This window comes from Zeugodacus cucurbitae, chromosome 3 (genome assembly GCF_028554725.1).
Source record: "Zeugodacus cucurbitae isolate PBARC_wt_2022May chromosome 3, idZeuCucr1.2, whole genome shotgun sequence".
NCBI classification, from domain to species: domain Eukaryota; kingdom Metazoa; phylum Arthropoda; class Insecta; order Diptera; family Tephritidae; genus Zeugodacus; species Zeugodacus cucurbitae.
This window is the reverse complement of record NC_071668.1, coordinates 46,008,743-46,025,267: the sequence shown is the minus strand read 5'-3', so window position 1 is coordinate 46,025,267 and position 16,525 is coordinate 46,008,743. Positions and strand designations below refer to the sequence as shown.

The following is a 16,525-nucleotide window of genomic DNA, read 5'->3' as shown; positions in this document are numbered from 1 at the left end:
AGGACCTGGCTTCACTTGGTGTTACCAATTGGCGCCAAACTGCCAAAAGGAGAGTTGCGTGGCGCGCTGTTGTGGACTCGGCTATAAACGCGTAAGCTGTTTCTACGCCAGTCAAGAAGAAGAAGATTTCTAAATGTACTTCCAATTACATACAAAAAAAATTATAAATTTCAAATTTTCAAATATATTGTATACAATAATTTTAAAATGTTACGTAGCAGCGAGCTGGTACGAATAAGAACACAAAGCGTGTTGCCGAACACAGCAGACTCGGCGCGATTGTCCTCTCTTATAAACGAGGAATTGCCGCAACAGGAGTTGAAAGAGCTCAAAGTGTATTGGTGTCGTCGGGGTTTGTCGGCTACACGTACGCTACACAGATTTGTTGTCGGCTCTGGTTGATGCAAATCAAACATTTTTGATATTTTAATTTGTCGGCCGCAAATTTGATCTTTCACTCAGAGTAAATATAATATGAAACAAGTAAGGAAAGGCTAAGTTCGGGTGCAACCGAACATTTTATACTCTCTATTTATTGAAGAAATTTTATTAAGATAACATACAAATTAACCCACAAATTCGGCATAAAGTTTAATATAATAACGAAAATCGTCATATAGAGTGGGTAATTCCTGATGAACCGATTTCATTCATTTTCATCAGCAAGGTACACTATATTCAAGACTATACGCTCACTTATTTTTTCTAAGATAGCTCACATATTAACCCATACATATATGCGGAATAAAGCTCACCATATTTTTGAAAAACCTATAATTAGGTATATGGGAGCTAGGAGAAGATACTTTTGAAAAACCTACAATGAGGTATATGGAGATGTTATGACCCGATTTTAATAATTTTTGGAACAGAGACACACTATTAGAAGAAAACAATTTCCTCAGAATTACATTAAATTATCTGAGAGATTTACCCATATTTTCGGTTAAAATTTATCCTTAGGCGCTGAGTTCAACATGTTCGATATCTGGGGCCTTGAAAAGTTATGGTCCGTTTTCGACAAGTGAAGCCAGAGATGATATGCTATCTTCATTGTTTCCTTATGTTTACATTATAAAGTGAAGGAATAAGATGAAATTCAAAATGGAGTTATAAGGAACGTAGTCGTGGTTGTGAACCGATTTCGCCTGTGTTATCAGGGTGTCAAGAAAATATTATATACCGAATTTCATTCGAATCGGTCGAGTAGTTCCTGAGGTAAGGTTTTTGACCCATAAGTGGGCGATGCCACACCCATTTTTTATTTTGTAAAAAAATCTGAGTGCAGCTTCCTTCTGCTATTTCTTCTGCAAAATTTAATGTTTCTGACGTTTTTCGTTAGTTAGTTAACCCACTTTTAGTAATTTTCAACGTAACCTTTGTATGGGAGGTGGGCGTAGTTATTATCCGATTTCAACTATTTTCATGGTGTGTGGTGGGGTACGTAAGAGAACCGACTGCAGAAAGTTTGAATTATATAGCTTTATTGGTTTGCGAGTTAAATACAAATAACCGATTTGTGGGCCAAATATGCCCCCTCCTAGTGCGATCCTTTATTCCAAATTTTACATTTATAACTTCATTTATGGCTTAGTTATGACACTTTATGTGTTTTTGGTTTCGCCATGTTGTGGGCGTGGCAATGGTCCGATTCCGCCCATTTTCGAACTTAACCTTCTTATGGTGCCTAGGAACATGTGTTCCAAGTTTCATTAAGATATCTTAATTTTTACTCAAGTTATCGCTTGCACGGACAGACGGACGGACAGACATCCGGATTTCAACTCCACTCGTCATTTGGATTTTTTTTTTGGGAAAGTGGACGTGGCCGCGCCCCTTTATGTTTTTTGTGAACATCTCATAAACTGCTAAAGCTGTATCAACCAAATATTCAGCCACTTTTTGTTTAGACACTTCATTATACTAACTAACTTAACTTATTAACTATAATACTCTCTTTAGCAACTTTTGTTGCGAGAGTATAAAATGTGTTTATTTGAAAGTTTGCGCGCAAAACACGAGTGAACATTACTCACACATATGCAATGCTTGACGTGATTATTTGATCGTCTCCAAGGTCTTTATTATAAATATTAAAGTTAGCTGCAGAAATTTGCAGATACATATATTCATAATCTTTTTGTCTTGAAGGTCAAATTTGCCTTGTAACTAAGCCATAAATAAAGTCATGAAAACAAAATTTGGTATAAAGGATCACATTAGGGAGATATACTATATATTTGGATAATTTTTTTTTGGGAAAGTGGACGTGGCCGCGCCCTTTATGTTTTTTGTGAACATCTCATAAACTGCTAAAGCTGTATCAACCAAATATTCAGCCACTTTTTGTTTAGGCACTTCATTATACAGCATGATCTTGGAGGAAATCGGATTATAACCACGCCCATCTCCCATACCAATTTTATGTTAAAAACTACTAAAAGTACTTTAATTTAGTAAAGAAAAACACCACAAACCCTAAATTTTATTGTAAAGGTGGTACAGAATAGCTATGTTAAACTTGGTATAAAAAATGGACAATATGCGTGGCTCCGCCCACTTATGGGTTAAAAATCATACCTCAGGAACTATTCGAGCAATTCCAACGAAATTCGGTTCATAACACATTCAGGGTGCTAAGGACTATGTGTTTTAAATTAATTGTTTTGAAAAAAGTACTTTTTGTCTAATTTTCGTAACTTTTTTCTATTCTTGAAGGTTGAATGATATAATAGTGGAACAGTCTCATTATTGAAGCAATGATAATTAAAAGATAAACAGATCAATGTCAAACTTAGAATTCAAAGATCAACAGAGTTCCTAGTCATGTTATGCGCTTCGTAATCAAGTATGTTCATGCAAAACATATTCAACAGATTATTTATTATTTACAGTACTCATGAATGGCAATGCTATGCCAAGTATGACTAATTGCCCATTGAAGTGGTCCAACTATTGCCCTATAATCACCAATTGGGTAAAAAGGTTTGAGAGCTATCAGAAATATTTTCTGCAACACTCAAAAGAGTGTATGATCAGTAAAGCTGAGTAGAAATCGAGGAAATACTATAAGCAAAGTGGGAAAGATGATTCAAATGAAATATGATGCGGAAGTTATCGATAGCATTAACAACTGCACCGTTAGTTCTGCTTTCTCCAGGCTTGGCAAAGAAACGAAGCGAAAGGATCTGGTGGTGAATGAGGACGAAATATCTCATATCATCAAATAAACTGTGCGAGTTAAACGACGAATTTTTCAGCGAATAAATAGACAACGGCTATGCTGGTTGGTCATGTTGTTCGAGTGGACGAAAACACTCCAGCTTTGAAAGTGCTCGATGCAGTACCCGCTGATGGAAGCAGAGATAGACCTCCATTCCGTTGCAAAGATCAGGCATAAGTCATGCCTACGAATTTTATTTTACGACAATCTTGCAAATATGCCAGACCAATTTCATTGACATTCATGGCATGTTTACGCAATTCACAATCAGCTGATATTGCCACAATATTGCCAAAGAGCGCTTATTTAACTTATATTGCCATATTTCCAACGTGCCATTTACTTCCTACTACGGGAATTTTCTGACTTCATGACGTGACTTTTAAAGTTCCATTATGATACATTTATAAAAAATTAGTTCGGGAGTAGCTGCCAACATATAATTCGCATAGGTGAATATAGTAAGATGACCTCTTCACTTCCTGGAAATTATGTTACAACATTTAATGAGCCATTTCTATTAGGGAATTACAAATAAATAAAAAAGGTTACAATGTCAATTTGATATTTATGAAATGATTATTTAAATATACATATATACATACGTTTGTGTGTTCATAAATGTGTCAACCACGAAGCGAGTGCATTCGTGTACGTATGTATGCAACTTATATACCCAGCGTATTTGTTTGATTCCATCAGTGTGGATTTAAATCCCGTTGATAATCGACGCTTGTGAAATTCAGTGCTCTCATCATTATATTTTATATAATTATCTCTATATGTATATAACTTCTATACAATATATATATATATATATATATACTAAATAGTGGGTTGTAACGAAAATGAACTCCATAAGGAATATCGCTGTTCTACTTACATTAACTTGGAGTGTTGTCAATGTAGTTTCTGCGGGTAAGATTTGTGAATTTGCGAACCGTGAAACTGTGAGCAATCTTAAAGCCATTATTGTCTTATCACCAATTTGTGAATATATGTATGTGAAATGTAAATAAAAATGTAAATATGTATTTAATATAGTGTTCATAGATTGCATTTGGAAATAGTGGAATGCAGTTACAAGGGATTTTTCCCTTTCTTAAATAAATTTTAAAATATATAGAGCACCTAACGGTTGTAATGATCAATATGACGAGACAGAGAATCAATCAAGGTGCTCTTAAGAAGTCGGTATTGCAATTAATATATACAATACTGGTACAAAAACACAGTATGGAGGTCATGGCCTCGAATGCTGAGAAATTAGCAGGCCTAAATTTGGATGTCTTTAAACAACTGAAAATATTAATTGTAATACATGACACCAAATAACATTTACAATTTACATTGTTATTCGAAATCTTTTAGTGATGGTTTCTTCTACTCTCTCCCTGCGATCCTTTGTTCCAAATTTTACTTTCATAGCTTTATTTATGGCTTAGTTATAATTCTTTATATCTGTGGCAAAATATTATAACATCTTAAGCCAAGTTAAGTCAAAATCGAGTTAATTCACATATTTTGGCTCATCTTCTTACACATTTTAATCCAATCCGTTTCCAAATTCTTCGTTTTTAGAAAAAGTTATCACGGTTTATTTTTTAAGTTCTATACCTTTTGAGCATATTTCACACTTCTTAATATTTCAAGTAAACCTAAGTTTTTTGTTGTGTCGGTTATTAAAATATTTTTATATGTGAAGCAAATTTGTTGCGAGAGAGTATTATAGTTTTGTTCACATAACGGTTGTTTGTAACACCCAAAACTAAACCAGTTAGATATAGGGATATATAACCAAAGTGATCAGGATGAAGAGTGGAGTTCAAACCCGGATGTCTGTCTGTCCGTCCGTCCGTCCGTAAGTCCGTCTGTGCAAGCTGTAACTTGAGTAAAAATTAAGACATCTTGATGAAACTTGGCACACTTATTTATTGGCACCAAAGGAAGGTTGCTTTCGAAGATGGGCAAAATCGAACCACTGCCACGCCCACAAAATGGCGAAAATCGAAAACACATAAAGTGCCATAACTAAGCCATAAATAAAGATATGGAAAAAAGGAAGGATAAATTTTACAGAAGAAATAGCAAAAGGAAGCAGCACTCAGATTTTTTTACGAAACTTGGCACAAATATTTCTTAGTACTTCTTACCTCACTTTCCGAATCTGTGCAGTGCAACAACCGAATCATCAAGTGCTGAACACAAAGACGACGACACAACACGACGTAGCGACAGCTGACCACAAATGTCGCTTTGAAGCCAGCGTCTTGAACATTTTGAAGACGGCAGCGACATATCAAACAGCAATTTCATTGTTGCCGTACTAACATCTTTCACTTCAATAAAATTTACATATTTAGTTTAAAGTGAAATTATTTACGAAAAAATGTAAAAATTGGCGATTTATTTGTTTTAAATAATCGATTGTTGTTATAAATGATATATCAAAGCTAATTTACGTTTCTGCTGGCAAAATAACGTCATACTTGTGAGAACTTTGAATAATTTTACACTTCACATGTTAGACACAGCTCTACAGCGGCCATTGTCGTCGGAAAAATTAGAAACATTTCTAATTTGGCGACAACGACTACTACAAGCCTGTTGTCGCGTAGTCGTGCTGTTGTCCAAAAATCTGTGCCCATAAGAACGCGAGTATTTTAATATTTGACAGATGTCGCTCGTCGCTTGTCGCTTTCTATGTGTTCAACACATCACTAGGAAAATCAACATTACTCTTATTGCTAATGTGTAATAGTTTCAGTAAATGTTTACTTTCCATTTAAAAAAGGAAATATTCGAAACAACCTCACAGTTGTACAGCTATCGGACAGCTTAAGTAGAAAAATAGATGAAATAAGCACACACAAAAACAAACTAATGTTGATTTAAAACACCACTATCGTAAAACGACATGTTATGTAAACACATTTTACATACTTTATGTTTTTTATTTTATAATAAGTACTTATGCCCATTTAACCGAACATTTTATACTCTCGCAATTTATTTATTTAACTTAATTAATATTATATAATACACAATTTGACCCACATATTCGTCATATAGTATACACGAGGGCTGCTATATATATTTCTGGCCTAATAATGAAAATATGAATATTTATCAACGAAAATGGTTTTATTGTTTTTCAAAATATTCTCCATCAAGATTTATACACTTTTGCGTGCGCTCAAACCAATTTTCGAACATTTTTGGGCCTTTTTTTGAGCGATTGTCAAATTGTGCGGGATCCAAAGAGAACAAACCTTTTTTACGGCCAGGTGTTCATGCAATATCGAATGTATGCTGGTGGGAGAAATGCATAGGCATGCCTCTATCTGAAGGTATGTTACATGACGGTCTTGCATTATCAGTTCACGTACGGCATCGATGTTTTCTGGTCCAACGGCTGTTTTTGGACGACCTTCACGGAATTCGTCTTTGAGCGAGCGTCGGCCATGATTGAATTCGTTGTACCAGTTTTACACAGTGCTATAGGATGGTGCTTCATAGCCATACAAAGATTTTAGTTCATCGATGCACTCCTGTCGCGATAATCCACGTCGAAAGTTGTGAAAAATGATCGCACGAAAATGTTCACGTGTTAATTCCATTTTTTGGCCGAGTTTAATTTTTTAATTCCCAGTAAATAAAACAATTCACGATTAAATGACAAAACGTTCTGAGTGATGTTATGCTAAAAAATGTCAAACTTTCCAATGGAAATGTCAGATTGCACCTAGCAACACTTAGTGTTGCCTAGGCCAGAAATATATATAGCAGCCCTCGTATTGTATAAAGTCCATTGAAAGTTGGAAACCATAATATTAGGTTAGAAGCACCTCATGTTCGATACATGGGGCCTTGAAAACCTATGGTCCGATTTTGGTGATTTTTAGAATGGGGCTGCCACACTATAAACGTAGTATTTGTGCAAAGTTCAGCACCGATATCTTCACTAGGGCTTACTTTATATATTGTAAAGTAAACGATTCAGATCGTCTTCAAAGTTCTTGTATATAAGAAGTAGGCGTGGTTGTGAAGCGATTTGGCCTATTTTCACAACATATCGTTGGGATGTACTAAGCTATTTCAAACCAAGTTTTATTGAAATCGGTGGAGTAGTTCCTGAGATATGGTTTTTGACCCATATTGGGCGTCGCCACGCCCATTTTCCATTTTGTAAAACAATGGGAATGCAGCTTCCATCTGCCATTTCTTATGTGAAATTTAGTGCTTCTGACGTTTGTCGTTAGTGAGTTAACCCACTTTTAGTAATTTTCAACCTAACCTTTGTATGGGAGTTGGGCGTGGTTATTTTCCGTTTCCTTTTGAAATCCGGATGTCTGTCCGTCCGTCTGTCTGTCCATCTGTCCGTGCAAGCAATGACTTGAGTATAAATTGAGATATTTTAATGAAACATGGAACACATATTCCTTGGCATCCTGAGGAGGTTGCTTTCAAATGGGCAAAATCGGTCCAGTGCCACGCCCACAAAATGGCGAAAACCGAAAACACCTAAAGTGTCATAACTAAGCCATAATTAAAAATATGAAAGTAAAATTTGGTACAAAGGATCGCTTTAGGGAGGGGCACATTTAAATGTGTTTTGTATATATCTTATAAACCAAAAAAACTGTATAAACCAAACTTTCTGCAGTCGTTTCTTTTAGCCATTTCATTATACAGTCCAAAAATTAAGTGAGCATATAGTCTTGTATATAGTGCAATTTTGTTCGGAAAATGAGTGAAATCGGTTTAGGAATTACATCAGCCCTCATATACCATATAAGATAATTTTCGTTATTCTATTGGACTTTATGCCGAATATATGGGTCAAACTGTGTGTTATATTAATAAAATTTAATAAATAAATTTGCGAGAGTATAAAATGTTCTGTTCGGTAGCCCTTCCTTACTTGTTTAAATTTAAATGTTCTTAAAATTAATGTTTTTATAAAATAATTTATATTTTAACATAAAAATAACAACAATACGCGAATCATTGTATTAGGAAAATGTAAAAAATCCGATCATCCAAAGATTAATATAAGATCGCTCCCTTGCGAGCCATGGATTACTCAGAGGTCCATGGATTGCTCAGAGGCCCATGCATTTATTACTCGTTTTTAACATACCATGTCCTTACGAGGGATTACTCATCTTAAACTCCAAATGGAAAGCAAACCGAGCTATTTTTGACCTCCGAAACGAGAGCAGAGGGAGTCATCTTTTTTGTCTCCAGAAAGAGCACAAAAAAGAGCAGAAGTTGAAAATTTTTGTTTTGCTGGACCAATATGTATACTCAGTTTTTAGCAGTGTTTCTTTAGATGGTGGAACTTCCCCATCAGTTTTTAGAATTTCGAGAAACTCATTACAGCATTTATTATAAATGCAAACTTTTTATGTACAATTATTAAAAACTAGCAGACCCCTCCGGCTTCGCACGGTTTTGTATATTTCTAATATTTTTTACCCTCACCTGGGAACTATTTCCAGAAAGTTGAGATTCTAGCAATAAATATAGCCTATGTTACTCGGGTGAATGTTGCTTTCTAATGGTGAAAGAATTTTTGAAATCGGCACAGTAGTTTTCGAGTTTATACAATACAAACATACATACAAATCTTTCTCCTTTATAATATTAGTTTAGATAGTCATTTGGTTCCGACGCCTCTTCATAAGAAGCTTCTCGATTACCTGTAGACTATTTTTCAATTTATTTTTTCACTAATTGTCTTAAGATTAAATATATTCACACATTTTCTATAAATAATTACATACATTTATATTATAATTAGTCACTTTTTACCCGTATAACAACTTTTTACATATATTCGCGACACTTGATTCACATTCACGCGTTGATTGAAAACATAGAACATAAAAGAATTTCACAACAATTAACAGTTATGATTAGGCCTTACGATTTATCTTTTTTTATAAACCTCCTTTATTCCTCCAAAACGTATTAAAACGAGTGGAAACAAACGATTTTTGTAAAAACTAACGAAAATGGCTTTGATGTTCTCTTAATGCTCGAAATTAATGAACAAGTACATAATTACTCCTATATTACTAGATTTTGGTATTAATCCAAAGATTTTTTACTGGGTTATGGTGTGTTTGGGGAATAAAATTTGTTAATCTCGCCAAACACTAAAGTCGATACCTTGGCCTCTATATCATTCACCACGTTTGGCGGAAGACCGGCTTCTGTAATTTTTGCTGCTAATGAAGAAAGGTGCAGGGCGGTGGAGTTTTGCTTCCGAGTTTTTTCTACAAACGCCGCACAAGTTTCACTTATGCTTGTTCCTGCGATGTCTAGAAATCTTCTCGCAGCCCTTTTTCTGCGAACATAGATTATGAAGTAATTAGGATAATTGTCAAAAGAAAACAAACTATATATTTTTACCTTTCGCCGAGGTGCATCAGAATCTGCATTTCTGCATCCCGTGTCAGAGATGGTTGGCATTCAGTTAATAAAATTTGCCTCTTTATATCTAAGACTATATTTAAGATATGAAAGGTCTTAAAATTCAAAACGAAGAAATAATGGTACTCGACAAGTCCGAAGCAGCGGTTGCGTATTTGATGCAGTTCGGTAATTTTCTGGATCACCAGGCGGAGTAGTCGGATTAGCCGAGGCGAGGAGCATGAGACGCTGCACAGTGGATCCGGTTGTATGGAGCCGCGGCCATAAATACTTCTAGTTGAGATATCGTTATGAAATTTTTACCAAAAATCTAGAAAAATATTTTAAATATGCTGTGAAAAAATTGGCCACATCGTGCGACTATATCCTATAGCTCCCATAGAAACGATCGGGTCAAGTTTTAATATTTTTTTTATTTTCGGTTTTAAACTTTTTAATTTTATTAATATAATAAAAAAAATAATATTTTGAGGGGAAAAGGAAACGGTTCATTCCTGTCCGCTCACAGTTACACATATATATTCTTAATAAGTTAATTAAGAAAAAAAAAAGATAACAAATAATATTTATAAGATTGTGTCATTTAAAAGTTAATATGTAGATTTTAAAAGTGCTGATTTTTTACAAGATGGCAGTTTTCTTTGACCTGTAATAAAGGGATCTGAGCTTAAAAGCAATCTATTTATTAGATCTGCGTTTGCAGCAATCCGTGATATCTTTCGGGTATGTTGCCTTCTAAACATTTTGATATCCTTATTTCTAGATTCTGCCGCTTCTTCAGATAACTCTCCAATGGACACAAGAGCATGATTTATTATGTCTGGGGCATGAATTAACACTTTGTGTACTGTGGGTGGTAGATAGTACCAAGGATACAAATGGATTAGCTGTTTGGCAGTCTCTAGTGCATACTCTGCAAATTTGTCTACATTGATTTTGTAGCCTGATGCCAAGCATTGCAGCAATGTTAAACATCGCATTATTACATTTTCATTCAGACCAGTAATTTCAGCTGCCAATTCCGGGTTATTAAAAAATGTTCTAGCCGTATTACCATCGTTTGAGGTGCTACTTCCTCCACTTCTGGGTTTGTCGACTAAAAGTCCCATTTTTTGGCGAAAGTCTTTTTGAATTTTAATTTTTCTTTGCAGAAAGCATTCTTTTCCTTCTGAGGTATAAATTCGCCAACTCTTCAGGTCTAGTCTATACGACAAATGCAAAAAATATTCAAAAAAGCGAATATAAGAGTGTAATGGAGACAATCCAAACTCAAAACGTGTTTCATGAACATTTTTTTCCAAACATTTTTTCAAATGGTTCATCTCTGTTGGTTTCGCTTCACATATGTAGAAGATGATATTTCACTTAAGGCATTACAGATTTTTCCATCAACCATTGTAAGCTGTAAACTGTGTTCAACTATAATTTTATTATTAGATATTGTACATATCGTTGGCTTTAGCAATTCAATTTTATCTTTAAAATATTTTTCTTCATTTACAGCTAATTGAGAGGTTTCTTTTTGGAATTGAAATCTGATTGGTCTGCAGTAGCGTGTTGACGACGGTCGCGGATTCTTCCAAATTATTTTTTGATGTTTAGGATCATTTCCTACCATTTTAAGTTGCAGTGGCACATATGATGTAACAAAAAGGCTGGTATCGTTCATATCGTTATTCATGAATTTTTGTTTATATTCTGAATGTCCAGTGCTGCCGTCAAATCCCCATTTCCCAATTAAAACTAGGTTATCATCCAAATCACATCCAATGCTGTCCAGAACATCATTCTGCAGTCTGATAATCCGCGAAGCCGTGTGATCAACCAAGCTCTGCAAATCAACTTCAGCCTGCGATTCACTCACACTTATTTTGTCGGGATAGCTTGATGCTTTAGCCATTGAAAGTAGCTTGTAGCTTGTAGCAAAAGTTCTAATAAGTATATATTGATGTTTGCTCATGTTTGTCTCTATAAATAGTGATAGGACTTCATCAATGTTAGCTTTGCACATTTCAGTACTTAGCATCTTGCAACGTAAAGCCATAGATGCAGATTCGTCAATTTTCGATAGCTGAGCTATTCTTCGACGCTTTGTTCTCTTTGATGACCTATTAAATACTAATTTCGGATGTCCACGCTTAGCGCTTCTAACCACTGTTTCAGTTTTAGTTTTTATGCGATCCATTGATATTATTACTTTTTTCTTTAATTCGGTTGATATTTCTTTAGTCTTTGATTCATTCATTTCTGCGGAAGATTCTTCTTCAACTATATATTTGTGAATGAATTCTTCTTTTATTTTCGTTGTTTCAAATATTTCAGTTGCACATTCATATTTTACTGAGGAGCGTTCTTTCTCTCTTGATGCTTTATCATAATCGTTTTCTGTTTTGACATTTTTTAGTTCTACTAACGGTTTAATGGTTTCTAAAAAATGTATTTCATCGTATTGATAAATTTCATCTCTAATATCATTCGCTTCTAATTCATGTTTGCTCTTATTTCGTAAAAGATGATTTATTCTTTGTTGCTTTGGTAGCGTAAACCTTGCAGTACATAAGGAGATAAACCTCTATTTGGTTTTTGTTCAGACTGTCTGATTCGAAATGAACCGTCAATGTCCATCGGTTGAGGTGTATCTTGTTCTGGCAATGGGCTTCAATTTTGAGATTTTTGTCTGCCAATTTATAGTCTGAATCTAAACCTTTTGTTCTCGATATTCATTTCGATGGGCTCTTTCTTCCAAGCAAAAAGCTTTTTCTTCTTTGCAAAATTATTTTCGAATTTGGAACGTTCATGATTAGACTCAACTTCTTGAGCTAAGGCTAATGCTGATGGCAGGTCATTTGGGCGTGCCGCAAAAAGAATGTCACTTAAGGGTTTTTTCGTACCTGAAATAAATATCCTCAATGCATCTGTTCTGTATTTCTCGTTTAGAGAAGCAGCTAAGGTGCTTTCGTATGTCATTATAGTTTTCTTAAAAAAGAGCGTTAACTTACGTCATAGAACGTCATAGAACTGCATTATTGACAAGTTTCCTTGTCACAGAGTCGATAACTCTTGTTCAATAAGATAAATAGGACGCTTGTCAGCGTATCTATAGTCTAGTCTATTAATTATTGCTTTAAAAGTAAGTGGTGTATCCTATGAGGACAGCATCATATCAGCGGATACCCTTATTTTATTTCTAATAATGCCTAATGCCTGGTAGTGTTTAGAACTCTCCACATAAGTCTCAAAACTTTTATAAGCCATATGAGCAGCTTTGCGCCGCGATGCATATGTCTCTTGTTTCCCTTCGAAGTCAGGTAGTGACATTACCATGTCTAATGTTTCATCGCAACTTATTCCTTGTACTATTTCAGCATCTTTAAATACTTCTACTTCGGCTACGGTTAATGAAAATTTATTTTCTATAGCTTTTATTTTCTTTTTTCGAAAATGTGAGCTTGATTTGCAAGCGCAGTGTTAACCGCAAGCTCGACAAGCGCTCTTATTTCAGATTCTCTGATCGACATTTTATAAGGTCAATTTGGACACTCTAATTCACTGTCACTCGAATATTTTTTTTTAATATTTTATGAAAATTAATTAATCTTTCGCACAGATTATATTAATAACTCTCTTGAAAGCAAAACATTTTTTTTATTTATTTCGATTTTTTTGTCGAATAAGCACTCTACTTACATGCTTCTTTATTTATTTAGAGTAATTATGTTCCACTCCGTTTTTGTAGGGTTCCAATCCTTCTTGTTGGGCGCCAGTTGAATAAGTTAAACAATTCTTATTATTTTGTTTATTTATTTTATTATAATTTGGTGAGCTACTGCTGCACCTTATGAGCTACAATTTATAACTAAAACTTAAATCTAAAGGAAAGTATATCTAGAGCCTATGTTTACTATTAGCTACATGACTTTGCATTGTTGCACTATTAATAGTATAAGGCGACCAATGCAGTGGATGACGTGAGATAACGAATTTCCTTATCTTCTCAATACCTTCTGCTGCACTAATAATAGCATCAAGCGACCAACGCAGTGGCTGGCGAGAGATAAGTATTTTGTTCATTGAAGCCACGTGTGAGTTCTCCATCTGTGGATGAGCCACTTGAAATAACTTATATTATATTTTGGGGTGTGTCGTACACGTGTTGATTGTGATCAACACACTCGAGTGGCACTCGAAGACCAAAGAATAATAAATAAACATACGTACACACATACAGTGATGAACAAAAGTATTGGCACAGCAAGATACTTTGACTTTAGCACTGTTTTTTACCACTTATATAATAAGTTTCAAATACAAAAAAAAAATCCATAGTTAGGGCGAGTAATTATCAATTTTATTTCATTTAATTATCTCTCATATTTACTTAATGGTAGTTAAAAAAAAAAACTTCTCATTTTAGCGAAACAAAAGTATTGGTACACTCACTCCATACAAATATAAAGAAAACAAGAACAAAGTATTAGGTTATGGTTGTCAAAACGAAAATAAAGTATTAAATAATATAAAAAATTAATATTTTGTAGCCAAGCCCTTTTGCTTGATGACTGCTTCCAGCCGGTTTGAAACCAATTTTTGTGTCCTTTCTGTCCCAATATTCCATTCCTCCATTAGAGCCAACTTCAACTCAGCCTTTGTTGATATTTATCGCTTCTTAACGCGCCTATCTAGTTCTTCCCATAAATGTTCTATATGGGTTTAGACCATGCGATTGAAGGGGATACGGTAATGTATGTTTTATATGATGTGCCAGCCACATGTGTACTTCATAAGCAGAATGCTTCTGGTCATTATCGTGTTGAAATGTGAGTGAATCTGGCAAGTCACTTTTTCGGCACTTTTTTTACATTTCTCTTCAGAATATCCATATAATATATTTTGTCCATAATGCTGTCAATGAATTCCAGCTCGCCGACACCTACAGCGGACATACAACCATACACAATCATCCCTCCACCGCCATGTTTTACAGTAGCAGCAAGGTTTTTTTTTGCAGTTCGGTGTTAGGCTTTCTCCATACAGTTTGTCGACCATCAGATTGAAATACATACATATATTGAATTTACTCTCATCTGAGAAGAGTACACTGTCCCAAAAGTCCCTTGGCTTGCTTATGTACTTCTTCGCATAAGCTAAACGCTTTCGTTTTCGAAATGAGAGCTTTCCGTCTAGCTACGCGAGAACTGTAATCAGCTTCAAGCAGTGTCCTGCGGACCGTTATTGGATGGATATCTTTTCCCATCTCTTCCTTAACTTCCGCAGCGATTTGTGTGGATGATATTCTGGGGTTCTTTTTTACTTTCATGACTATTTGGCTACGTTCACGATCACTTAAAACCTTGAACCTGCCTGTTCGTTTTTCGCTTTGTAAAGATGCAGTACCTCTGAAACGTTGAATAATACTCCGTATAGTTGCAAATATAATATTATTTTTCGCTGAGATATGTTGGTTTCACATTTTTTGCTGCCCATTTTAATAAAAGTAAATCAAAATTTAACTATAAAATAAAAGCATGTGGTTAAGTATACCGTTATACTTTAAAAAAGAATTGCCATAATTAATAAAAATTAAACGAAATAGCATAATTTTATAGAGTGTGGCAATACTTCTGTTTCGCTAAAATGAGTAATTGATAATTACTCGCCCTAACTAAGGATTTTTTTTTTGTATTTAAAACTTATTATTATTTTGCTGTGCCAATACTTATGTTCGTCACTATATGTATGTATGTTGGCGTCGGGATGTCGCGTTCTGAGTTAGCTTCGTTAATTGAATAATTTGAAAATTAGACGTACATAATACATATTAAAAAATAATAATTCAATTTAAGAATAGAATTCACTCAAAACTTATTTCATTTATTAATTAACTAATAATAAATAAAAAACAAACATTTCATTGCACTTAAATATTTTGATTTTTTTAAATCATAAATTTCAGGAAAAAGAAATAAATAAAATATAATAAAATAAAAAGTAACCAAAACAAACAAAACCACTAATCGTTGATAATCAATACGCAATAATAGCATGACTGCCGATTACATACATACATATTGTAAAATTTTGTGCACATTCGTGTGTAACTCGATCACTTTCAATACGATCGGGCTAGAGTTCCAGCTCGTTCACAAACGAGTGTCAACTCGGCACTCTGTTAAAACAAGCATATATGCTTGCGGTTCGAGTGTCGCGAAAGGCTCGTTCTTTTTGAATATGTCTCCTAGCGGTCAATACATGTATTCATACTGAAAAGTTTGATCAAACAAAATCAGAGTGGACGTACGAGTATGCACGAAAATGATGTACCCGTTGCAGCTCTCACATCATGCAGCTATGGTACATCATGTATCATACACTGATCATGTTTTGTATGCAGTATATGTACATATGTATGGATTATGTCGGTTTAAGAGGTTGAAAACATTAGTATATTTACAATTTTGTTTTAACAGTATTTTGTGAAGTTAATATTTACAAATTCCGAAAGCTTAGACGTTGTTACCTCATCTTCCATGAAGTGTTCAAAAAAAGGTTCTTGCCATGGACATCATAACTTATTAATGATTCATCCAAATCAACAAACCAAAAAGATTTGTTGTTAATGAACGAAGGAAAAAAGAAGAGATTAAAATCTGAATTTTTGATAGATTTTGAACAAAAAAAAACTAACTTTTGTGGTCAAATTTTCGCCATATACTGACTCGAAAAATAGTTGTAAAAAATATGTGTGGGAATTTTTCACCAGAATCGCTTCATAACTTCAAGAAATCGTGTTCACTGACCTCACAATTCGAGTTTTGAGATAAACGCGATTAAAGTTTTACATTTTTGAAATTTTAATCATAT

General features: G+C 34.4%; 1 protein-coding gene across 2 annotated transcripts; it reads right to left on the bottom strand.

Annotated features, from left to right (window-relative positions):
* Window positions 1-6,186: 6,186 nt before the first annotated feature.
* LOC105219976 (uncharacterized) lies at window positions 6,187-13,942 on the bottom strand. 2 transcript variants are annotated; one of them, XR_852258.3, is made up of 3 exons: window positions 13,352-13,942; window positions 9,644-9,974; window positions 6,187-9,578 (listed from the first exon to the last, which is right to left on the bottom strand). XR_852258.3 is itself a non-coding variant. In XM_054227163.1 (2 exons), exon 1 carries the CDS (start codon window positions 11,907-11,909, stop codon window positions 10,983-10,985), a length of 927 nt encoding a protein of 308 aa, XP_054083138.1. In that variant the 5' UTR covers window positions 11,910-13,305; the 3' UTR covers window positions 6,187-9,578; window positions 9,644-10,982. The 2 variants fall into 2 exon arrangements, 1 of the variants encoding a protein (XP_054083138.1); XM_054227163.1 differs by lacking the exon at window positions 13,352-13,942 and having other exon boundaries at window positions 9,644-13,305.
* Between the last annotated feature and the right edge of the window lie 2,583 nt (window positions 13,943-16,525).